The sequence below is a fragment of the Nerophis ophidion genome, linkage group LG07 (assembly GCF_033978795.1).
Source record: "Nerophis ophidion isolate RoL-2023_Sa linkage group LG07, RoL_Noph_v1.0, whole genome shotgun sequence".
NCBI classification, from domain to species: Eukaryota; Metazoa; Chordata; class Actinopteri; order Syngnathiformes; family Syngnathidae; genus Nerophis; species Nerophis ophidion.
In genome coordinates this window covers 55,851,889-55,878,967 of record NC_084617.1, presented here as the reverse complement: position 1 = coordinate 55,878,967, position 27,079 = coordinate 55,851,889, and the positions used below count along the sequence as shown (strand labels likewise).

General features: G+C 38.4%; 1 protein-coding gene across 2 annotated transcripts in view; it reads left to right on the top strand.

The window, feature by feature from the left end:
* Window positions 1–27,079, top strand: part of si:ch211-225b11.1 (uncharacterized protein LOC561694 homolog) — a 58,635-nt gene that overhangs the window by 23,068 nt on the left and 8,488 nt on the right. The window contains exons 6-12 of one of the 2 annotated variants that reach the window (XM_061906569.1): window positions 3,763–3,866; window positions 4,782–4,906; window positions 10,264–10,376; window positions 16,200–16,340; window positions 16,436–16,535; window positions 16,644–16,744; window positions 25,095–25,262. In XM_061906569.1, coding sequence (XP_061762553.1) covers window positions 3,763–3,866; window positions 4,782–4,906; window positions 10,264–10,376; window positions 16,200–16,340; window positions 16,436–16,535; window positions 16,644–16,744; window positions 25,095–25,262 — 852 coding nt within the window. The remainder of the gene's footprint in view (window positions 1–3,762; window positions 3,867–4,781; window positions 4,907–10,263; window positions 10,377–16,199; window positions 16,341–16,435; window positions 16,536–16,643; window positions 16,745–25,094; window positions 25,263–27,079) is intronic. The other variant, XR_009807545.1, reaches the window with a different exon arrangement.

Genomic DNA, 27,079 nt, shown 5'->3' with positions numbered 1-27,079 from the left:
TAAAGGCCTACTGAAACCCACTACTACCCACCACGCAGTCTGATAGTTTATATATCAATGATGAAATATTAACATTGCAACACATGCCAATACGTCCTTTTTAGTTTACTAAATTGCAATTTTAAACCTCCCGGGAGTTTTTTCTTGAAAATGCCGCGTAATGATGACGTGTACGCTTGACGTCACGGGCTGTTAGGGAATATGAGCGCTGTGCACACACAGCTAAACGTCATCTGCTTTAACCGCATAATTACACAGTATTTTGGAGATCTGTCTTGCTGAATCCTTTGCAATTTGTTCAATTAATATTGGATAAGTCAAAGTTTGAGTTTGAGTTTGAGTTTGAGTTTATTTCGAACATGCAAGCATACAACAAGATACATCACAATTTCCAGTTTCTCTTTTCAACATGTTCGAAAAGGAGTAGGAAGAAGCAGAGCTTATTTAATCCTACCACTTTTCTTTACATAACACTTGCTAAAACTTTTGTTCACTTCCTGTTCTCAATGTATTCACAATGTATACTCCTTAAGTAATAAGTAATCACGATAAAAATAAATAAACAAATAAATAATTGGTGAAGCAAGTTTTATTCCATACGATGAGATAAGTAAGATTATTTTGAGAATGAATGGATGAGTAAAATCAGAATGTTTATCACAGTTCTTCTTTTTTGTACTTTGTAAACACTTCCAGTTTGAAGAGTTTCTTGAAGTGGATCATATTAGTACATTGTTTGATTGCTTTGCTTAATCCATTCCATAATTTAATTCCACATACTGATATACTGAAGGTCTTAAGTGTTGTACGTGCATACAAATGTTTTAAATTACATTTTTCTCTAAGATTATATTTCTCTTCTTTTGTTGAGAAGAATTGTTGTATATTCTTGGGAAACAGGTTATAGTTTGCTTTGTGTATAATCTTAGCTGTTTGCAATTCCACTTTGTCGTGGAATTTCAGTATCTTTGATTCAATAAATAAAAGGGTTTGTATGTTCTCGATACCCAACATTATGTATTATTCTAACTGATCTTTTTTGTAACACTGTTAGTGAATGAAGTGTACTTTTGTAATTATTTCCCCATATTTCTACACAGTAACTGAGATATGGTAACACTAGTGAGCAGTAGAGAATATGAAGTGATTTTTGGTCTAGAACATACTTGACTTTATTCATTATTGACGTATTTCTTGCTACTTTATGTTGTATATTTTTTACATGAGATTTCCAGTTCATTTATCATCAATCATTATACCTAGAAATTTGGTTTCATTTACTATTTCAATTTCTATTCCGTCTATTTTTATTTGTGTTTTACTTTCTTTTCTACTGTTACCAAATAGCATTATTTTAGTTTTACTGAGATTCAATGATAGTCTGTTTTTGTCGAACCATTTTTTAAATTTGTTCATTTCTTCTGTTATTATTTGTATTATCTTCTGAGTGTTCTCTCCTGAACAAAACGCTGTTGTATCATCCGCAAATAATACTAACTGTAAATCTCTTGTAACTTTACAAATGTCATTTATATAGAGATTGAATAATTTAGGTCCTAGTATTGATCCCTGAGGTACACCACAGGAAATATTTAGCATTGTGGAAGTGTGTTCGCCTAGCTTCACGTATTGTTTCCTGTTCGTTAGATAACTCCTTATCCAATTTAAGACTAACCCTCTGATGCCATATCGTTCTAGTTTTTTAATTAAAATATTGTGATTAATTGTGTCAAATGTAGAAAGATGGAGTTGGGAAGCTTTAGCCTTTAGCCACACAAACACACGGTGATTCATTGTTTAAAATTCACGGAGGTGAAACTTTACTATGGATCACAGCGAACATGGATCCCAACCGAATGTCAGCCAGCAGGTTTCGGTGAGAAAATTGTGGTAAAAAGTCGCTTCTTACCGGATATCAGCTGAGCTTGTGCCGCCCATACAGCTGCCGTCGTCTTCCCTGAGACACTGCGCGTCAAAACACCCGTGGACGTACACCTCCGACTATCAGATACTGTTAAACTCACTAAAACACTAGCAACACAATAGAAAGATAAGGGATTTCCCAGAATTATCCTAGTAAATGTGTCTAAAAACATCAGAATCCGTCCCAATGCAATTGCGTTTTTTTTTAAAAACTTTTTTAAAAATTTTTTTCTAGTCCCTCGCTATCAATATCCTCAAACACGAATCTTTCGTCCTCGCTCAAATTAATAGGGAAATTGTCCTTTTCTCGGTCCGAATAGCTCTTTTTGTTGGATGCTCCCATTAAAATCAATGTGAATATGTGAGGAGCCATCAACATGTGACGTCATCGTCTGCGACTTCCGATAGAGGCAGGGCTTTTCTCTTAGCACCGAAAGTTGCGAACTTTATGATGGATGTTCTCTACTAAATCCTTTCAGCAAAATAATGGCAATATCGCGAAATGATCAATTATGACACATAGAATGGACCTGCTATCCCCGTTTAAATAAGAAAATCTCATTTCAGTAGGCCTTTAACATTAAAGGAAGCAACACACCGGTCTTTCCTCGTCTCCCACTGTGGTCACAGTCAAGCCATGTGCTACATAGGTTTCATCATATTCTGTAGTACAATAAAAAAAAAAAACATGTTCCCCGAGGGAGCACGCGCCCCCCCCCCCAATTTGAGAATGACTGGTCTAGCATAATTATCTGAAAGTACACAGTGAACTCCCTCTTCTCGTGTCCTAGGTTTGTACCCTATTTTTCCACAAAAAAAAAAAATACTGTATTGTGTTTAAAATCACAGTTACTTGTACAGATGCAACCATTTGATGACGTTTTGACACAGATCATGAGTGATATTTGTCGCCGACCAATTCTTTTGCTGACAATAGTTGGAGGCGTCATCGCTCATGTTTTTAGACATAAGCGAACATGCTCGTGGCTGCAGAGCAACAGGAAGAGAAAAAGCACTGCGAGTAAAAACGAATTGATTGATTGAAATTTCAAATAGTAGATTACACAGTTCAGTACATATTCCGTACAATTGACCACTAAATGGTAACACCCGAATAAGTTTTCCAACTTGTTTAAATCGGGGTCCACGTTAATCATTCATGGTAGACATGAATATCTTGCTGAATTTGTAAAGTGGACCTTGCTTTTCTTGGCAGTACGTCTGTGATGCGGGGCTTGTAAAGTGGGCGCATGTCAGACATGTGGAAGGTGAAATCTTTGGTTATCTAACAACAGAGAGACAAAGTTATGCGATTAATAGTTTTTACTATAATTTTAGCCCAAATCTGCCTGCAAAACTTTGTCAGTCCAGTTAAGTTAGAAAGCGATGGGTACATTCAAAGTTATTGGATCAATAACAAAATGTCTTTGAAATTGTTTTATTTTTTTTTAATTCGGATACATTTTTAAATAAATATATACGTTAATCATAACTAATACCATATCATCCCATCATCAAAGGAGTTTAACGCTACTATCTAAGAAAAAAAAGAAGATAAAGTCAAACATAACAAATTCAAATGTTTTATTTAAATTAAGGACCAATTGAATTTCTCATGGACCCACTCAAGTCACAACATCAACATCGCCATTCCTAGTAATAGTAATTGTAAAGATGACCTTCATATGATTATCTTGATGCACTTTTATCAATTGAATTAATGTACACATGATGTGACACAATTGTGTTGTTCATGCAGGCTAATTCAGGAAAAAAAATGTTTAAAAACATATGTAGTTTTCTCACATTGATTTTTTTTATTCTCTGTCTCAATCATAGGTGTGGGTTAAAGCAGCTGCCCAAGTGTTTAATTCCCTTGGAATTGCTTTTGGCTCCATGATTTCGATGGCGAGTTACAACAAATTTAACAACAACATTGTCAGGTAATGTTGACCTGTATGTTGTTTGATATTTTTCTTTTCAATGGGTTGTGATCGATCTATTCATGCTTGTTGATGAAGTAACGGCGATAACACGTTAAAGTATGTGATCCACCAGTCCGCACCAGTCCATAAATGTGTACATTTAGTAAACAGGTTTTACTACACTTATTGTAATTTGAATTGTTGCATAAACATCTAAAAATAATGCTCCTTAAAATTAAAATGTGTACCCTTTTATCCGACTTATGCGGACACCTCACTCCAAATGTTGATAATGTAGTTCATGTAACTAAGGTGTTGTCGCTTGTTAACTTAAGATGCAGTCAATAGTCAATTAATTATGATATGCTAGTGGTGTTCCTCAAGGTTCCATTTTAGGTCATCTCTTTTTCATCTTTTGGGCTATTCAACTCCCTGCCTTTTTGCAACAGATTCTTAAAATAAAGTGCTGTTATAGATATGATATTTGGCTTTAGCTGTTCTGCATAAGGTCCTTAAGAACAGAATAGCACTCATGTAACTCTGACAAAATAAATAGACCAAAATCAAATCTCTACTTTGGAAGATGCTGGTTCAGCGGAATATACAAAATAAGTCTAATAGTAAAGGCAGGAGTCTTCCCCAAGTGTCCTTAGCATTCTGGAAATATGGCCCTCCAAATAATTAGTTGAATATCACTGGGATAAGCGATATATGGATGGATGATGGAACAATATAGGGCACATGTTTTCAATAAGTCCATTCCAAATTTAAACTGCTTATTCCTTGACCCATTTCCGTGCACTTTTGTTAATCATACTGACAGATGTAAACTTCCAAGTAATCCAAGCAACCATCAACAAACAGTGACTTTATATGCTTGTGTGTCTATTTTCTTAAGGTTACGAAACACTCTTTTCCATGCTTCACTTCCAGGGATACTTTGATTGTTTCATTTACCAACTCATTGACGAGCATCCTGGCTGGATTCGTGATCTTCTCAGCTATTGGCTACATGGCCCACATACATAGTCTCCCTGTGGACAACATATCTACAGATGGTAAGCATCATAGAGACCATTACATTTCAATCTGAAAGCCATCGGCTCAAGGAAGTCAGTTTTTGAAAACTCGTTTTTTTTTTACAGCAATGCTATTCAAATATAGGTCTGGCCCAGCAATGACTACATTTCCATGCACTAAATCAGTTCGATTTTTCAAATAGTTTGTTTTTTTGTATTTTCACACCTACATGTGAAGTCCCAGGGTCCATGCACACACTCTAATGCGACTATTTGTCATAAGCTTTGTGCAACCCGTACTCTTGGGGGCGCTTGTTTCCTTTTAGTGCAGATAAATGTATTGCTTTTCCGGTTGACCTTTGACGTCAAACTAAAACAAGTCATCTTTGTTGCTCCTCACAAGTCACTCTTTTGGCTTGCAGAAATGGACAAGTCAACAGCCTAGTACTTGTTGTACCTGATGTCCTGCCGTAATATTGGCTCAAATTTTAAATATTCCGTATTTAACAATGACTATGTAAATGTTAAATAGCAGACGGCAACAAGAAATGATCCGAATTCACTACTTCAACATGACACTACTACCACGATTGTCTTGGAGTTGCTCGATGCGGGTCCGAAGCATAGACTGGTGGGAAAGAGTTGTTTGAAGGAATTTTTGGATGGTAATTAGAAATAAATATTTCAAATATCTTCAAGTTTATTCAATAAGCCCTGTAAATTGATGGAAAGAGTTTTAGCTCTAAAGGAAAATATTGTTCGTGCCCTGATACCACTTCAGATGAGGATTTGTTTTTGTTCTGTACAAGCTTGCCAGTTGTGCAGAATGCAGAGGTATTGCTAATCAGTTTTTAATGCACGGATGCAGCGTGAAGAGGTTTGTGTACACTTTCTTCTTTGCCTTGTGATATACTTGCTTCATTCTCTTCAATGATCTCACTCGTATTTGTTCTGGAGTCTGTATACAGCCGGTATTCTCCATTACCTTAGCTACCTTCTTGAATAAATCTCAGTCTCTCTTTTTTCTTTCATCAATGCACTTCAAAATGATCTATCTTTTAATTTATGAAGCAAATATACAGTCTCTATTTCATTCGAGTTGTTGCCTATGTTTTGCCTGAATGGGATCCGCTTCTAGGTTAAAAACCGCGCGTTGAGACTACTGGCGCTTGCGCGATACGAAGAGTCCCCTGTGGCAGCACACACCAATTTCAATCGTATAATTGAGGTGTGTTAGTTTGACTTCTCAAAAGCCAAACATGATCTGATTATGTTTTTTTCATGAGTTGTAGAATTCTTATTTTGTGCATAGTTAGTGAAAGCAGAGCAGCCCAAAAGCTCAGTTCAAAACTTGGGGAAAACATTTTTTTTGCAGCCATCCATCCTTTAACTACCGCTTATTCCCTTTGCGGTCACGTGGGGGCGCTGGTGCTTATCTCAGCTACAATCGGGCGGAAGGCGGGGTACGCCCTGGACTAGTCGCCACCTCATCGCAGAGCCAAAGCAAATTGCTAAATACATTAAAGTTGCTCCTGTTCTATAGAAGAACTTGGACCACTGTTAACACATTGCCAGATCCTTGCATTTACATATAAACCTCCGCAAGGCCAGCATCCACCACAGAACACTTGTATTTTGCATAACAGGACTACTTTCTCAGAAATTTGTAACTGACAAAATAAATAAACCAAAAACAAATGTCCACTGAAGAGGAAACTGGTTCTCACAATAAGAAGGATGGTGAAGAGAGTAGTTCGTCCCCCGGTAATTAGCTTTCTGGAAATGTGGCCTCTAGAATAATTATTTGGATATGGAGTTTTGAAGGACAAAAATAACTAGATTAGATTAGATTAGATAGTACTTTATTTATTCCATCAGGAGAGTTCCTTCAGGAAAATTAAAATTTTCAGCACAATCCCATTCAAGATCAGACAAACATTACAGGGAGACAGAACAGGATCGCTGACGGGTCTGCCGGCTTCCAGCGCCCCTTACAAAAAAGATGACATACAGGTAAACATGGGTTTAGGCGGTTGTAAGATATCATGTAATATTAATTAAGAGTTTGAAAAAATAAACATTTGCTAATGAATGTCAAAGGGGTTAAATATTAAATATAATCAGAATAATGAAGGTAGTGGGAGTGTTCTTTGCTTAATCTCATGAGACATGTCTATGGATTTCTCATTCATCCAGGCCATTGTATTTTCATGGCAGTCTCTCTTTTCCGAATATATCGGACTAATTTAAGTCTAAGATTAGGAACTGATGAACCCTACTTGGATGAAAGGCAAAACGTTCAGTTGCGATCGATTGAATGCCCTGAGAATACTCAAAAGACATTGTAAAATAAAACCAAGATCTTACCAAACGCGACAGCAGGCCAAGACTTGAGGGTCCATAGTTTCCACACTAATCATTAAATCATTTAATCACATTAATATGACTCATTGCTTCAGAGCACTGTGTTTACTCAGTGGCCTTGTAGTTAGAGAGGGTACGCCCTGAGATCGGTAGGTCGCGAGTTCAAACACCGGCCGACTATAAAGACTATAAAAAGGGGACCCATTACCTCCCTGCTTGGCACTCAGCATCAAGTAATGGGTTAAATGATAAATGGGTTGTACTTGTATAGCGCTTTTCTACCTTCAAGGTACTCAAAGCGCTTTGACACTACTTCCACATTTACCCATTCACACACACATTCACACACTGATGGAGGTAGCTGCCATGCAAGGCGCCAACCAGCATCCATCAGGAGCAAGGGTGAAGTGTCTTGCTCAGGACACAACGGACGTGACGAGGTTGGTTCTAGGTGGGATTTGAACCAGTGACCCTTGGGTTGCGCACGGCCACTCTCCCCACTGCGACACCCGTTCCAAGGGTTGGAATTGAGGGTTAAATCACCTAAATGATTCCCAGGCACGGCTACTATCTGCTGCTCATTGCTCCCCTCACCTCCCAGGAGGTGATCAAGGGTGATGAGTCAAATGCAGAGGATAACTTCAGCACACCTAGTGTGTGTGTGACAATCATTGGTACTTAAACCTTAAGTTATTACTCTAATACACATGCATAAAAAATAAACAGGCACTTAATTCTTTGTTACACTTCTACCACATTAAGGATACACCCTAGTGCCTCTCAATATGGTCTACTAATCAGTAAGAAACGTCTAATGTCAGAACACGTTTAGAACACGGTTACAAGATTTTATTACCTTGTGGATACGCCACACTCTTCCAGGCAGGTATTCTCATTCCTGCAAATAAACCCGATACACACCCTGTCACACTTACTACAGTTGTGATATTTTTTATTTATAGTTATGTTGAAAATGTTTCTGAATTCAAACAAAACTCTTACAAGGGCAAGACGTACACAATTATAATAAAATAGCACTTTTTAAACAACATAATAACACTTAAATAAATTACTAAAATTAAAGTGAAAACAAATAGTACCAAATATATCAATATAAGGGCTGATTTGATAACAAACAAAGCATTCTTAACCACAATCGATGTGCCTGTTTCATTACGAGTAGTACAAATGTTAAAGTAAAAGAAATTGACATCTAAAAAGTGCAGACATTTGCATGTGGTGTTGATGAGCCACCGCTGGAGAAAAGAAGAGACACAGACCAAAGTTTATACAGGCGATGTTTAAATATGTTTAATATCGCAAGTCTGATCATTAGCAGTGGAAGCACAAATTAGAAACTGCTGACCAGCAATACTAACTTATATCTTTTTCGTTTGTGTCATTTTTGCGTTCTCTTTCCCTGCTTTCCATCTCATCTGAAGTAGCACGCTGTGTAGCCAAACAAAACCACAAAAGAAAACAGCGACCGCCATTCAAGTTATTTTTCATCACCGCCAACCGATTGTTTGCTTAATATCATAGCAATTCCCCCCCTAAACGTGAAAACACAATCGACATCAATGAGCACAATATCCAGCAGTGGAAATGTGGTTTTATCTACTATGAAATTCATATCTTTTCTTGTTGAAATGAAATCCGCGGTGACTGGCTTATTGTTTTGGTAGCACGTCGTGAGAGTGGCGATGCTGTGTACACATGATCACGCCTGGCTGAGGAAGATGCTCTGAGAGTTGAAATGGCATCTCTGGTTTTGACAGCAATGTTAATTTCCCTGTTTATGAATCCTAAATCTTACTCTATTTGATCCATTGTTGATGGATTGATTTTAGGAGCAAAGCGAGAATGAAAGGGTTGAAATCCATACTTGCATGATTGATACTTTTTTTTTGTAGATGCATGACCTATTTTTTCTTGTAAATGCGAGTAAATTGGTTGCAGTGTACAGCCCTGATCGTCCAAAATTGTTTTTTTAACCCATTGGAACCTTGTTTTTTTTAATGTTTAGGTGTTGATGACGGATATTGTTGAGCTTTTCTGTATTTAAATGCCATTTCATTTAGGCGCTTTTTAACTTTTTGGCTACAGATGGTGAGTTCAGTTTCCGCCCATTTGTTCGGCTGTGCATTTAGTGTTTTCAAGACATATTGCTTTAGTAATCTTAGGGCATTAAATCGATCGAAACTGGACTTTTTGGTTTGTCTTAGAAGACAGTTTCGCCTCTAATTCCAGTAGGCTTCATTAGCACATGCTAATAGACTTAGATTGGTCAGATGTAGTCCAATCCAGACAATAGTGACAGCACTTTCATTGATAAGGCGGTAGGAAAAAAAACATTAACATTCTTTTCCATTGACGACACAAATTTTATGGGACAATGCTTCAACGTCCACGACAAAGGAGCTCGCCTTAGAAGTGATTTGAGATTGTTCAGATATGTGGTTAAATCCTACTTAAGACAATTTAGACCAGTGATTGAGGGGTCAGAAAACTAATCAGTGTCTGGTGTGACCTATACTTTATGTATGTTCAGAGCATTTTGCACGTGCTCAATGGGTAACGTGTATAGTGGGTATGCTGCAGGCCAGAAAAGAACAGGTTTTTAACTTGTGGGAAGTATGTACATACGTTTGCAAATTGGGGCTGTGCATTATCATGCTGCTAGACCTTTTGTGTACATAGAAACTATTTTACATCTTTGTGATCTTTCTTTTGTATTTTAAAGTGTGTACTAAGCAATATTTGGCAAAGGTTATTTTCTTGTAGAAATAACTTTGATTTGTCTTGATAGCACAAGTTTATTTGCAGGGTAATACTACTTTTACAATTTGGTTTGACATTTATAACATAAAGGTTGCATGGTTTCCATTATTTTGAAAGTCAAATGAGTGTTAAAATGTTCCTCTCAATAAATATATAGGGAGTTATGTTTTTTAGACCACATTTGCATTACAAATTTCAACTATATCTGTATTGCTTAATTAAAAACACCCTGACTCTTTTTTTTTTTAAAGGCCCAGGTCTTGTGTTTGTCGTGTACCCTGAAGTCCTCTCAACGATGCCAGCCTTTCAGCTGTGGGCTCCTCTCTTCTTTTTTATGTTGCTCTGTCTTGGCCTGGACAGCCAGGTAAATAGCTCCCAAGCTTATGTACACAATTCTGCTGAGTACTTAAAAAAAAAATTCATTCATACTCATCCAATATTTATCTTTTTTGGGGGGAATTTTGCCTATTATAAACAATCCCTATGTAAGACAAGAACAGATGTTTTTCTTTTTTATGCATTCTAATTTGTAATTTGCGACAATTACGAGGTGGCTAAATATATATGCCTATATATGTATCAGTATCATTTCAGTATGTATATGTATCATTTTGCCTATTATAAACAATCCCTATGTAAGACAAGAACAGATGTTTTTCTTTTTTTATGCATTCTAATTTGTAATTTGCGACAATTATGAGGTGGCTAAATATATATCTCTATATATGTATCAGTGACGTTTGGTGAGGTTCATGGCTGGTGAGGCACTGACTTCATCACAGTCAGTTTTATAAACATATAAACCCTAAAGAGTATCTTATTCACCATTGGATTGGCAGCAGTTAACGGGTTATGTTTAAAAGCTCATACAAGCATTCTTTACACATACAAATTGTAGCAGACAAAAAAGCACATTTAATAAAAAAAACTTTATTATGGTCTTACCTTTACTTATAAATGAAGTCCATGCGCCGCTCCTTCTGAACAAAAGCATCGATAACTTGTTTATAGAAGTCTTCCTTATCTTTCTTAATTTTTAAAAGTCTCTCTGTCTTGATGGAGATCACTGTCTGAAGCAAACCTTTTAGCTCCGGCGTTGGTCTTCCTTTAATTATTGCCTCCTGCTTCGATTGAAAGTTCAGTTTAGAAAACTGTTTTATTTTAGATATGTAAACATCCATGTTAAAAGTCCAGAGGAGAGGAAAAAATAAACGATCGCTGCCGCTGCACTTGACTTGCTAACTGTAGTTTGTTGTCACTTATTCTGCAGCCGAGTAGTCGCAAGAATGATCCCTGGGATCACTAGCGCCCTCTATCACCATGAGGCGGGAGAACAGGTGCCTCACACAGTGCGTCTTCGCAGCCGTTTTATTATTGCCCAGCACAAGAAATACGTTTCACACATACAGTTTTTGACAAAATACTCTGTACATTATATACCTCAGCTAACTAAACTATGGAAATGTATAATATAATTCATATATAAATATGGTTTCACTGCACAGCAGCCAGCAGTTGAGTGCCAAGCAGGGAGGCAATGGGTCCCATTTTTATAATCTTTGGTATGACCCGGCCGGGGATTGATTCACAACCTACTGATCTCAGGGCGGACACTCTAACCACTAGGCCACTGAGGAGGTGTATGTATCTATGTACAAACCCTGTTCCCATATGATTTGGGAAATTGTGTTAAATGTAAATGTAAACGGAAAACAATGATTTGCAAATCCTTCTCAAACCATATTCAATTGAATGCACTACAAAGACAAGATATTTGATGTGAGCATAAACTTTTTTTTTTTTTTTTGCAAATAATTAACTTAGAATTTCATGGCTGCAACACGTGCCAAAGTAGTTGGGAAAGGGCATGTTCAACACTGTGTTAAATCACCTTTTCTTTTAACAACACTCAATAAACATTTGGGAACTGAGGAAACTAATTATTGAAGCTTTGAAAGAAGAATACTTTCCCGTTCTTGTTTTATGTAGAGCTTCGGTCGTTCAACAGTCTGGGGTCTCCGTCGTTGTATTTTACGCTTCATAATGCGCCACACATTTTCGATGAGAGACAGGTCTGGACTGCAGGTGGGCCAGGAAAGTACCCGCACTCTTTTTTTTTTACGAAGCCACGCTGTTGTAACAAGTGCTGAATGTGGCTTGGCATTGGCTTGCTGAAATACGCAGGGGCGTCCATGAAAAAGACGGCGCTTACATGGCAGCATATGTTGTTCCAAAACCTGTATTTACCTTTCAGCATTAATGGTGCCTTTACAGATGTGTAAGTTACCCATGCCTTGGGCAGTAATGCACCCCCATACCATCACTGATGCTGGCTTTTGAACTTTGCGTCAATAACAGTCTGGATGGTTTGCTTCCCCTTTGGTCCGAATGACACGATGTTGAATATTTCCAAAACAATTTGAAATGTGGACTCCTCAGACCACAGAACACTTTTCCACTTTGCATCTGTCCATCTTAGATGATCTCAGGCCCAGAGAAGCCGGCGGCGTTTCTGGATGTTGTTGATAAATGGCTTTCGCTTTGCATAGTAGAGCTTTAACTTGCACTTACAGATGTAGCGACAAACTGTATTTAGTGACAGTCGATATCTGAAGTGTTCCTGAGCCCATGTGGTGATATCTTTTAGAGATTGATTTCGGTTTTTGATACAGTGCCGTCTGCGGGATCGAAGGTCACGGTCATTCAATGTTGGTTTTCGGCCATGCCACTTACATGGAGTGATTTCTCCAGATTCTCTTAACCTTTTGATGATATTATGGACCGTAGATGTTGAAATCCCTAAATTTCTTGCAATTGCACTTTGAGAAACGCTGTTCTTAAACTGTTTTACTATTTGCTTACGCAGTTGTCGACAAAGGGGTGTACTTCGCCCCATCCTTTCTTGTGAAAGACTGAGCATTTTTTGGGAAACTTTTTTTATACCCAATCATAGCACCCACCTGTTCCCAATTAGCCTGCACACATGTGGGATGTTCCAAATAAGTGTTTGATGAGCATTCCTCAACTTTATTAGTATTTATTGCCACCTTTCCCAACTTCTTTGTCACGTGTTGCTGGCATGAAATTCTAAAGTTAATGATTATTTGCACAAAAAAAAATGTTTATCAGTTTGAACATAAAATATGTTGTCTTTGTAGCCTATTCAACTGAATATGGGTTGAAAATTATTTGCAAATCAATGTATTCCGTTTATATTTACATCTCACACAATTTATATATATATATATATATAAATATATATATATATATACACACACACATATATATATATATTGATTGATTGATACTTTTATTAGTAGATTGCACAGTACAGTACATATTCCGTACAATTGACCACTAAATGGTAACACCCAAATAAGTTTTTCAACTTGTTTAAGTCGGGGTCCACGTTAATCAATTCATGGTACAAATATATACTATCAACATAATACAGTCATCACACAAGTTAATATATATGTGTGTGTATATATATATATATGTATATATACACACACACTATATTGCCCAAAGTATTTGGCCACCTGCCTTGACTCACATTACTAACCCATAGGGTTCAATATGATGTCGGTCCACCTTACCAGCTATTACAGCTTCAAGTCTTCTGGGAAGGCTGTCCACAAGGTTGCGGAGAGTGTTAATAGGAATTTTTGACCAATCTTCCAAAAGCGCATTGGTGAGGTCACACACTGATACTGGCTCTCAGTCTCCGTTGTAATTCATCCCAATGGTTTTCTATTGGGTTCAGGTAAAGACTCTGTGCAGACCAGTCAAGTTCATCCACACAAGACTCTGTCATCCAAGGTCTATATGGACCTTGCTTTGTGCACTGGTGCACAGTCATGTTGGAAGAGGAAGGGGCCCGCTTCAAAGTGTTCCCACAAGGTTGGGAGCATGGAATTGTCCAAAATGTTTTGGTATCCTGGAGCATTCAAAGTTCCTTTCACTGGAACTAAGGGGCCAAGCCCAACTCCTGAAAAACAACCCCACACCATAATTCGGCCTCCACCAAATTTCACACTCGGCACAATGCAGTCCGAAATGTATCGTTCTCCTGGCAACCTCCAAACCCAGACTCGTCCATCAGATTGCCAGATGAAAAAGCGTGATTCATCACTCCAGAGAACGTGTCTCCTCTGCTCTAGAGTCCAGTGGCGACGTGCTTTACACCACTGCATCCGACACTTTGCACTGGACTTGGTGTTGTATGGATTAGATGCAGCTGCTTGGCCATGGAAACCCATCCCATGAAGCTATTTGCGTACTGTACTTGGGCTAATTGGAAGGTCACATGAAGTTTGGAGCTCTGTAGCAACTGACTGTGCAATAATTATTTGCACTATGCGCTTCAGTTTACGTGGACTACCACTACGTAGCTGAGTTGCTGTTGTTTCCAAACTTTTCCATTTTCTTATAATAAAGCAGTCAGTAAACTTGAGATTATTTAGGAGCGAGGAAGTTTCGCGACTGGATTTGTTGCACAGGTGGCATCCTATGACTTTTCCACGCTGGAAATCCTTGAGCTCTTTAGAGCGGCCCATTTTTTCACAAATATTTGTTGAAACGGCCTCCATGCCTAAGTGCTTGATTTCGTACACCTTTGGCCTAGCCAAGTGATGAGGACACCTGATTCTGATCATTTGGATGGGTGGCCAAATACTTTTGTCAATATAGTGTATACGTATACGTATATACAGTATATGTTTATGTATGTGTGTGTATATATATATATATATATATATATATATATATATATATATATATATATGTGTATGTGTGTGTGTATATACCCCACAACACAATATATAATAATTAAATATAATACAATAGTTGATAAGGATTTTATTTTGTAATCCTAACTGCAAAAAGGTAGCAAGAACAGAGAAAAAACAAAAAAAATACATTAAGTATAAATCTTACACCTCTGTTTTAGAAGGACAGGCCGGGAAATTGCCAGCCTTACCTTAGAGCAAGTGTGCCACGATCTCGAAATTAATAGGGCCAGTAATGGAAATGAGCCGCGGTAGTCTAAAAAAAACAGTCAATTTTTTTTCTTTTTTGCGTACACCCTCACATTAATTGCGCCCAGAGGTGGTTGCTCACATTACCCATAGCAAAAACCAGCCTGCGTCACTGTATGCTTAAAATGACACAAAATATGTAAATATTAAATGTTATTATGAATCTGCCTTTTACTACAATACATATACCGTATACTTACAGCAGGTATAGAAAACATTGATGTAGTTTTTTTTAGAATGCTTTATTAGCGGAATAAAGCAACCCCTATTGGATCGATTTGTGATGACTGGTGGGCATGGTAATGCCGGGTTTGTCCCTCCGTGGATGCGATGACGTGAACACAACAAAAGGTAGGATCTTAAAATATTTATTTAACAAAAAGAGAGCTCTGAACAGAAATGCTGGAGCTAATAAAAAGGCAAACCAAAAACACTAGTATGAAAACTAGGAAATACAAACAGAAAACTAAACTTGGCATGAAAGCACAAACGAGAAAACAAATCATCAGTATGAAAACTGGAATAATCAAGTGGCATAGCGTGAGAGATAACGAAAATACAAGTAGAAAAAGTAGCAGTCGTCACATGTTGCATGAGAGCAATTTATGAACCCAGGAAGAAAAGAACAAAGAGGCTGTCTTAAATAGGAGGGTGATTAGACAAAACAGGTGTGTGTGGACCGGGATTGACAGGTGGACTGATGAGTTACCATGGTGACAGGCTAAACAGGAAATAAACAGTCACTTGACGGAGAGTGATACCAGAAAGGAAAAAAAACTAATATGTCTACGAGCAGCGGATCGCAACACCATTGTTCACTTAGCTAATATTTATTTACCAGTTCGAATGCATAAAAAAAGAAAAACGTGTGTTCTTGTCTTACGTAATGATTGTGAATGATGAGCAAAATAAAAATAAAAAATCCAGTTTCCATTCAAGTCTTTAATTTTTAGTTTTGTATTAGTGTCACCATTTCAAGTGATTGTTAGAAATGTTTTGCTTTTCCCCCCCCCAGTTGTTATGATAAACTCCCCAGTGTCATAATTGCTTTTCAAATGTTCTGAAAGGGTTTATGTCAAGTTGTCACAACAGGATAAAGTTGTTTTTTTCCATCAGAGAGTAAAGTGAATCATTTTCCCCTGCTGCAGTTTGCCACACTTGAAGTCGCTCTGACGTTCATAAAAGATGAATTTGGCCCCCAAATGCTGCGCTTTTTCAAGAGAGAAGAGGTGCTGGCCCTGGTTGTGTGCGTCATCAGCTTTCTCCTTGGGCTTCCACACGTTACTAAGGTGCAGGAATGCTGTATAATTGGTCCTCATTTGTCATGTCCTGTCTTGTGTTCTCTACTCAAACGATTGGTAACAGGTAACTCTTCTCTCCTCAGGGCGGTATATATGTGTTTCAGCTGATGGACCACTACACAGCTGTGGTCTCCCTCATGTTCCTGGCCTTCTTTGAGGTTATAGCCGTCTGCTGGTTCTTTGGTAAGCTCATTCCTTTGGCGTGAGCCTTATATAAGACAACTTGCACGACTCTTGTAGAACCAGTGCTTTTTAATGTATTTCTAATTAGAGCTGGTCTTATCAAATTAGGTGTCCATCGCATCTCTCATATGATTGAGAGGATGCTCGGCAAATCAGTGAACATCTACTTCCGCATCTGCTGGTTTCTTCTATGTCCCTTGTTAGTGCTGGTGAGGTTTCTTTATCTTTTTTAATACCATTATTTACAAGATTTTTTATATCAACTTATGTATCACTCAACAATTGCACCTAAAGGGGAACTGCACTTTTTTGGGGAGTTTTTCCCTGTGGTTCACAATCATTATGAAAGATGTGAAGACAAATACATTTTTTTAATGCAATCTAAATATTAAATACACGTGAATACAGGTCTGCTTACAGCATAGCCAATGGGAGCTCCTCTATTTCGGCCATAGAATCCAATAAATAACCTTTCAAAAATTGCCAACAATACATTTGGGAACTTGAACATTAACCAAGTATTAGTGAATATTAAATAAGTATTGTTATTATAAGCGCTTACGCAGACAAACTATTTGTAGCGTCGCCGTGATCACTGCCATGTGTAACAATGTTTACATCATTGAGTGGTCTGCTGTTTCCTCGCTTTCTTGCTCCCTGGAAGTTTATTGTACATAATAAATCATGCAATATACCTGGACAGAAGAAGTCTAAGGATGTCATCCAACAAGTTGGTACACATTTAACAGCCATTTAGGGAGAAATATGCTCCGAAAATATGCTTGGTGTCCCCCCTCCCCCGCTGTTTGTTGGCTGTCATAAATTCTGCAGTGAGTAATAATCAGTGATGAAGAAAAAAAAAGTAAACGTCTTGATTAGTTTTTTTTTAACTAATGCGCTGTGTATCCTTAAATTTATCAAAATACGTAAATATTAAAGGTTATAAATGTGCCCATTACTACATCACATATATACTTGCAGTACATCATATAAAATCTCAATAGAGGTGTTTGAATGTTTTTTTAAAGGCTTTATAAGCAGAAGGCTCCAATGTAAGCAAACTTTTAATCTAAAAAAAAAAAACAACAAAAAAAAACAACATACATAGTCATGTCTCTCATAATGACTGTGAACGATAGGCAAAATTCCAAATAAAGTGCAGTTCCCCTTTAACAGTATTAACTCTTATTGTATTTTTTTTTTAACAAAGTATATAAATTTGCAATACGGTAGTACCACAACTTCTGTGCTTAATTGGTTCTGTAAAAAAGTTCTTAACGCAAAACACATGTACCCCAAATCAACCTTTCCCATTGAAATGAATTGAAATAATCAATCAATCAATCAATCAATCAATGATTATTTATATAGCCCTAAATCACAAGTGTTTCAAAGGGCTGCACAAACCACAACGCCATCCTTGGTACAGCCCACATAAGGGCAAGGAAAAACTCACCCCAGTTAAACGTCAGTGACAGTGACAATGATGACTATGAGAAACCTTGGAGAGGACCGCATATGTATGCAACCCCCCCCAACCCTCCCCCCTGGGGGGACCGAAAGCAATGGATGTCGAGCGGGTATAACATGATACCGTGAAAGTCCAATCCATAGTGGACCCAACACAACCGTGAGAGTCCAGTACAAAGTGGATCCAACACAGCAGCGAAAGTCCCGTCCAAAGTGAAGCCAGCAGGAAACCATCCCAAGCGGAGGCGGGTCAGCAGCGCAGAGATGTCCCCAGCCGATACACAGGCGAGCGGTCCATCCTGGGTCCAGACTCTGGGCGAACGGTCCATCCTGGGTCCCGACTCTGGACAGCCAGTACTTCATCCATGGCCACCGGACCGGACCCCCTCCACAAGGGAGAGGGGGACAGAGGAGAAAAAGAAAATACACGGCAGATCCACTGGTCTAAAAAGGGGGGTCTATTTAAAGACTAGAGTATACAAATTAGTTTTAAGATGAGACTTAAATGCTTCTACTGAGGTAGCATCTTGAACTGTTACCGGGAGGGCATCCCAAAGTACTGGAGCCCGAATGGAAAACGCTCTATAGCCCGCAGACTTTTTTTGGGCTCTGGGACTCACTATTAAGCCGGAGTCCTTTGAACGCAGATTTCTTGCCGGGACATATGGTACAATACAATCGGCAAGATAGGCTGGAGCTAGATCGTGTAGTATTTTATATGTAAGTAGTAAAAACCTTAAAGTCACATCTTAAGTGCACAGGAAGCCAGTGCAGGTGAGCCAGTATAGGCGTAATATGATCAAACTTTCTTGTTCTTGTCAAAAGACTAGCAGCCGCATTTTGTACCAACTGTAATCGTTTAATGCTAGACATGGGGAGACCCGAAAATAATACGTTACAGTAATCGAGACGAGACGTAACAAACACATGGATAATGATCTCGCCGTCGTTAGTGGACAAAATGGAGCGAATTTTAGCGATATTACGGAGATGAAAAAAGGCCGTTTTAGTAACACTTTTAATGTGTGACTCAAAGGAGAGAATTGGGTCGAAGATAATACCCAGATTCTTTACCGAGTCGCCTTGTTTAATTGTTTGGTTGTCAAATGTTAAAGTTGTAATATTAAATAGAGGTCGGTGTCTAGCAGGACCGATAATCAGCATTTCCGTTTTTTTGGCGTTGAGTTGCAAAAAGTTAGCTGACATCCATTGTTTAATTTCATTAAGACACGCCTCCAGCTGACTACAATCCGGCGTGTTGGTCAGCTTTAGGGGCATGTAGAGTTGGGTGTCATCAGCATAACAGTGAACGCTAACACCGTATATGCGTATGATGTCACCTAGCGGCAGCATGTAGATGCTGAAGAGTGCAGGGCCAAGAACCGAACCCTGGGGAACTCCACACGTTACCTTAACATAGTCCGAGGTCAAATTGTTATGGGAGACGCACTGCATCCTGTCAGTAAGATAAGAGTTAAACCAAGACAGGGCTAAGTCTGACATACCAATTTGTGTTTTGATACGCTGTAATAAAATATTATGATCGACGGTATCGAAAGCAGCGCTAAGATCGAGGAGCAGCAACATAGATGATGCATCAGAATCCATCGTTAACAATAGATCATTAGTAATTTTTGCGAGGGCTGTCTCCGTAGAGTGATTTGCCCTGAAACTGGATTGAAAGGTTTCACATAGATTGTTAGGCGCTAAGTGTTCATTTAGCTGCTCTGCACCAATTTTTTCCAGGATTTTCGAAATAAAGGGAAGGTGAGACACCGGTCGGTAGTTTACCATGAGGTCAGGATCGAGGTTAGGTCTTTTAAGGAGAGGATGAATAACCGCTTTTTTGAATGCTAGGGGAACAGTGCCAGAGGAAAGTGATAAGTTCATAATATTTAGCACTGATGGACCTAATAATACAAAGAGCTCCTTGATAAGTTTCCCAGGAATTGGTTCAAGTAAACTTGTTCTTTGTTCTATTCCATTTACACATTGTAATAATTCTTGTATTGTTATTTCATCAAAACGAGAGAAACTGTTTTGGAGGGCAGTATCCGCCGTATATACAGTCGTATCTGTGTTAATAGAACCCAGTTGTAGCTGGGACGCATTGTCTTTAATCTCCTTTCTAATGATTTCAATTTTCTTATTAAAGAAATTCATACATAAAGTCATCTGCCGAGTGGGTGGAGCTACTGGAAGGAGTCCCTTGTTGGGTTAGCGATGCTACTGTACTGAAAAAAAATTTAGGATCGTTTTTATTAAGGTGGATGAGATTTGAGTAATATTTACCTTTAGCTAAGGTAAGCATGCGTTTATAAGTTATTAAACTATCACTCCATACTTGATGGAAAACCTCAAGTTTAGTCGCGCGCCATTTGCGTTCCAGCTTTCTACATGATAATTTATGAGCTCTAGTTTCTTCTGTGAACCATGGGGTACGCCTTTTTGGAGCCTTTTTTAACTTCAGCGGTGCTATATTATCAATGGTTTCGCGCAGGGCATAAAGTTGTTAGTGAGGTTATCAATAGAGCCCACATACTTTGGGAATGGTGCCATTACCGAGGGCAATAGGCCAGCAAGAGTTGTCGTTGTGGCAGTATTAATGTTGCAGCTGCTATAGCAGTTATTATTATTAGCTTGCCAAACATGAGTCTGAACTTTTAATTTTATAAGGTAATGATCGGACATTACTTTACTATACAGGAGTATCATAACTTTGGAAACGGTGATACACCTGACAAGCACTAGGTCTATTGTATTACCGTTGCAATGCGTGGGTTCATTTATTATTTGTGTAAGACCACAGCTCTCAATTATAGTCTGGAGCGCCATGCACGGTGGGTCTGATGGGGTATTCATATGGATATTAAAGTCCCCCATTATAATGATATTATCGGCGTGCGTCATTAGATCAGCAACAATCTCTGAGAATTCACTGATAAAGTCCTAATAGGGCCCAGGGGGGCAGTAGATAACAGCCAGGTATAGAGGCAGCAGTGTGACAGACCTCATAGTAAGCACCTCAAACGATTTATATTTATTATTTAGGTTAGGACTAAGGTTAAAGTTTTCGTTGTATATTAGTGCGACACCCCCACCCCTTTTAAGGTGATGGGCAATATGCGCATTCGTATAGTTAGGAAGAGATGACTCATTTAGCAAAAAAACGTCGTCTGGATTAAGCAAAGTTTTGCTGAGACCGATGACGTTAAGATTGTTGTCTCTAATGACCTCATTAACTAATAACGTTTTGGGAGACAATGATCTTATGTTTTAAAAGCCCATATTATAGGTAGTGGGCTGTTTTAAGGAGTTTTTGATCAAATTATCCGTAGTAGCAATATTAATAATGTTGCTTTTATTATGCGTAGTGCTCTTAAAATAATTACGACCATATGTAGGAATTGATATGACGGGAATTTTCAGATTGTTTGCTTGGTGCTGCGATAAACTGAATGCATCATAATTTGCCACCTCAGTAGAATGCATGTCCAACTCTGACAAAATCATAGCAGAAAAAAAATTATGTGAGTTGTGTATTATTCTAAGAAAATTGCTATGTGTGCAGGGATTATTCAGCCTGGCGCTGGCTAGTTCTAATTTAACTGAGTCCTCACCCAGACCAGCAGGCTCGCGTCTTCCATTTAAATCCAGCTTTAGGTAGTCCAGTTTTTTCTCCAGGGAGCGGACGTTTGAAAGCAGGATGGAAGGAAGCGGCTTTCTGTGGGGATTAGCCTTTTGCTTTGTTGTTAGCCCCGCTCGACATCCCCGCTTCTGCTTCCGATCACACCGTTTACGTGTCTTCCGTTGACGGTCACCGCGGGTGCTATACTCCGCTGCGTCAAAGGCCGCTGGATGTAGCCCGCGAAGTATTCCCATGCTAGCGAGGTGGTCCAATGTACACGTATCTTTCAGTCCAAAACGGCCCGATCTATCTACATCCAAATAATTAGTGCATGCCCCCCAAAACAGCACAATTTAAACATGCAACATTCCTTTTAAAAAGAAAAACTAACTTTTAGGTCAGAAATGTTGTACAAAAACTAGAGAGGGAGGGGCTGATCAATCGGCCACGGATCGGTAACGGGCGATTTTTGTCATAAAGTATGTGAACTTTATTGCCAATTGATGCATGTTATTGCAAATCACTAATGCTGATTCCCGCTGGATGAGAGTATTGATTTTTTTTCCTCCAGTTGACAGGCAGCTAGTATTTGATTGTGTCTCCATACAAGGTGTGGAACCGCTCCTCTAAGCTTGTAATAATCACTGCTGTTACGGAAAATAAACAGCAATAATTTGTGTCTTTATAAAGTATTGACAATGTGAACATTTTACACACAGAGGAAGAGGATAAGGAACTAATTTAAGTGTTGTGTTGATATTGTTGAACTGTCAGTAGCACTCACCATAAATACATTGAAAATTTACAGTTAATAGATGTGACTGGTATCAGTATTGGTATCGACAAATTTCATTCATGGAGGCTCAGTATTGATTGGCAGCATAAAACCCTCTTTGGAACATTCTTAATAAAAACAATACAAAATACTATATTTTGTTGTTTGTTTTAGGTACAGTTGTGGTCAAATTTTACATACACTTGTAAAGAACATAATGTCATGGCTGTCTTGAGTTTCCAATAATTTCTACAACTCTTAACTTTTCTGTAATAGAGTGATTGGAGCACATACTTGGTCACAAAAAACATTCATGAAGTTTGATTCTTTTATGAATTTATTATGGGTGTCCTGACAATGTGACCAAATCTGCTGGGTAAAAAGTATACATACAGCAATGGTAATATCTGATTAAAGATAGATAGGTAGATAGATATATAGATAGATAGTACTTTATTTATTCCTTCAGGAAAATTAAAAGTTTTCAGCACAATCCCATTCGAGATTAGACAAACATTACAGGGACACAGAACAGTATCGCTGACGGGTCTTCCGGCTTCCAGCGCCCCTTACCAAAAAGGTGGGATACAGGTAAACAAGTGGGGGGGAATGGGAGAAAAACATAGAAGATTAAAATAAAATAAAATAACATAAAAAAAAATCGGTCTAAGCCTGGGCCCTGGAGAGGGGGTCCAGACTGAGGCCAAGGGAAAAAAAACAACAACTCATAGCCATAGTGTACATCCCTCTTACATGTGTGTAAGAGGGAAACATCAAAGAAGACAAAGGAAATTAAAGACATTAAAGCAGCGGATATGACCAGCAACTTCTACATACAGCTATGAATAAAAACTAAAAGAAACATATACACTGTGATGGCCATCGTGGTGTTCCACGCCATCGTCCGCTGGGGTGGAGGGAGCATGGCCAGAGACAGGAGCAGACCCAAAAAAGCAACCAAGAGAGCCGACTCCACTCTCGGCCAGTGTCCAGTCCGCATGGATGAGCGAGGATACGTCCAAGGAGACTGAGGTGTCCGACACCTGCTCACCCAGTCAAGAAACCGCAAAGCCTCTCCGTCCCGGCGCTCAGTGCTAGCTCCGCAGCCCTGTCCCCTCATCCGCATCTCCTCCAGTCCCTCCAAACCGACTCCGGTGTGGTAGAGAACCAGCAGCTGGTGTCTATGGCCAAAAAGCTCCCGGGAGGCAGATCCAGAAGTCCACAAAAAGAACCGCAGACGTCACAAAAGTTCCACCCCTTGTCATACAGTCTCAAAGTGTCCCGGACCAAAAGGCAAAAAAATATAATAACATGAAAACAAGAGGGAAACACAAATGGATGACACAAGAGCACAGAGCTCCTGCCAACAGCAGCCACTACAGCAGCGCCATCTTGGATCATGTTATCATACATGTCCCTTGGCAAGTTTTACTGCAATAAGGCGCTTTCGGTAGCCATCTACAAGATTCTGGCAAGCTTCTGGTTGAATTTTTGACCAGTCCTCTTGACAAAATTGGTGCTAAATTTCTTGGTTTTCCGACATGGACTTGTTTCTTCAGCATTGTCCATTATGTTCTTTACAAGTGTATGTAAACTTTTGACCACGACAGTATATTGTAAAACTTGCAAACGTTGCTCGGTGTGATGAATGAAGAATCCATGCGAGTAGAAACGCCATCGACGGCTAGAAGACTGAATGGTACTCCGGTTGAAAAAAAAAAACAGCACTAGTGGAAGGACACGGAAGCACCTGCAGCGAAATAAAGTAGTTCAAAAGATAGCACCACAGCACCAACAATAAAAACCCCCCTCAGCGTATGTACTAGTTTTTAAAAAACAACAACTTTTTTTTGTTGCCTCAGCGAAGAAAAATACATAAATTAGCCAAACCGTTTTATAAGCCGCAGGTTTTAAATTGTTGGAAAAAAGTAGCGGCTTATAGTCTGGAATTTACGGTAATGTACTACATACACATACAGTAGTTGTATGACGTAATGTAATAATAATGTACAACATTTACCTTAAAGATTGAGTTTCTAAGATATCTCTTTCAAGCTGCTTCTCCGTCAAACACACCATCAGCAGCTTCTCCGTATTTTGTGGATACATTTTAACATTCTTGGCTGGCGTTAGTTAGACTCATTCTGCTTCAGTATGGTGCAGATTAGCAATGCTGCGCTAAAATTGCTTCACCAAGTCGACTAAACACTTGGTCATGATTATGATGAATTTTTCTTTGATTCAATAAAAATCATCCACTACTTTTTGGTAACACTGTCCTACATACTCACTGTTTTCCCTCACAGGCGTGGAAAAACAAAGTTATGTACCATATATACGCAACTAATGGCAGGATGCTTCTAACTCATATTTGCTTGCAACATAAAGCATAATAATTAACCGAAAGACTGCTCTTATCTCAAAACACTCTTCAGTTAGGGTACCTTTAAGTTGAGGTACCACTGTAGTTTGCCTTGGTGGCAAAATGGTACACGCTGCTGACTTTCATGCTGTTTTGATGAGGCAAGATACACAATGATAAAATTACAGTAGTTTGCTATAAACTAGTGTATATATATATATATATACATATATATATATATATAAGATACTAAATACTATATATTGTTACATATTGTATTTACAAATAATTTTAATGTGCTCTAAATCTGTTTTCTATTCACAGTGCATACTGATGTCCAGTATTATCCAATACACTCCTGTTCAGTATGGTCAGTATAGGTACCCATTGTGGGCTGAATGGGTGGGCTGGTGCGTCTCACTGGTCTCGCTTATATGGATCCCAATTGGTGCTATTCATGAGATCTGTAGCAACAAAGGCTCTTTTATCTCAGTGAGTACAAGCCTCATCATGACTTTGCAAAAATATTGTAGGTGTGCATCATGGTATTGTTCCCTCTGTTTAGTGCACGGTCATTGACTCATTCACTCCCTAGTTACTGTACTGTATGTGCTGACAAACATATGCTATACTTTTGTGCTGTGCGATATACACCAAAATATATGTCCTTATTTCGGTAAATTTAAATGCAGATAACATTATATATCATAATAGGTAATATATAGCACAATATATAATGTATATTTATTTTGTGCTTGTTTGTTTTTGTTATTAAAATTGCAAATACAGTAGTATACATTCAAAATGAATGCCAAATTTCCTTATAGAGGACAAGACAATAAAAAAAACTATTTTTTTAGTGCCAGCCATTCTTTTTGTCAGTGTATACTAGAGCAACATCTACACATATGAATTTAGAGGTTTTGTAAAGAATTTCTCTGTGTCCCTGTGACTCCTTGTCGGAGAGACAATACCTTTGGACAACACTGTGTGTTTTTCTTTTTAACACTTTGGGATGTTGTGTTCTAATGATAGAAAAGATGTGTTCAAGTCGCTAGCAACAACTTTTTGGCGGCATGTTTTGCAAATTAACGCTGTAGGGCCCAATGAATAATTTTTTTTCCTAATTTTTTTCTAAAAAAAATCGCAAATTCCATTTTTTCCAGTTATTAATTGTTTAAAATAGTATTTTTTCCATTTTACGCTTATTTTACCTATACGTTGGGGCGGTATAGCTCGGTTGGTAGAGTGGCCGTGCCAGTAACTTGAGATTTCCAGGTTCGATCCCCGCTTCCGCCATCCTAGTCACTGCCGTTGTGTCCTTGGGCAAGACACTTTACCCACCCGCTCTCAGTGCCACCCACACTGGTTTAAATGTAATTTAGATGTTGGGTTTCACTATGTAAAGCACTTTGAGTCACTAGAGAAAAGCGCTATATAAATATAATTCACTTCACGTTACGATTACATTCTAAACAATCTCTGATTATATCGTGTGAGACAGTTTTATGTTATAACACAATATATATTGCTTTATCGCACAGCACTAATATACATAGTCCTCAGTCAGGGTCATGGATACAGTATATCATTTCAACAGTTTATTATTGTGGCTGGAGTTTGCATGTAAAATATTCTAACTATACATAAAGTCACCGCCATACATCAGCTGACTTTGAGCGAGACATACTAGATCTGTCAGTCACAGAAAGTTGTTTTTGCGTTTAGCTACAATACTGAAGCAGGAATAACAGGTCAGACTGATCTGTGTTGGATTGCATCTATTTGCACAAAAGAATGTACTCTAAATCTGGAAGATTCAGTACATTGTGGTTGTTAAAGTTAATGTACCCATGATTGTCACGGACACACTAGGTGTGGCGAAATTATTCTCTGCATCACCCTTGATCACCCCCTAGGGCAGTGGTTCTCAAATGGGGGTACGCGTACCCCTGGGGGTACTTGAAGGTATGCCAAGGGGTACGTGAGATTTTTTTTTAAATATTCTAAAAATAGCAACAATTCAAAAATCCTTTATAAATATATTTATGGAATAATACTTTAACAAAATATGAATGTAAGTTCATAAACTGTGAAAAGAAATGCAACAATGCAATATTCAGTGTTGACAGCTAAAATTTTGTGGACATGTTCCATAAATATTGATGTTAAAGATTTCTTTATTTGTGAAGAAATTTTTAGAATTAACTTCATGAATCCAAATGGATCTCTATTACAATCCCCAAAGAGGGCACTTTAAGTTGATGATTACTTCTATGGGTAGACATCTTTATTTATAATTGAATCAC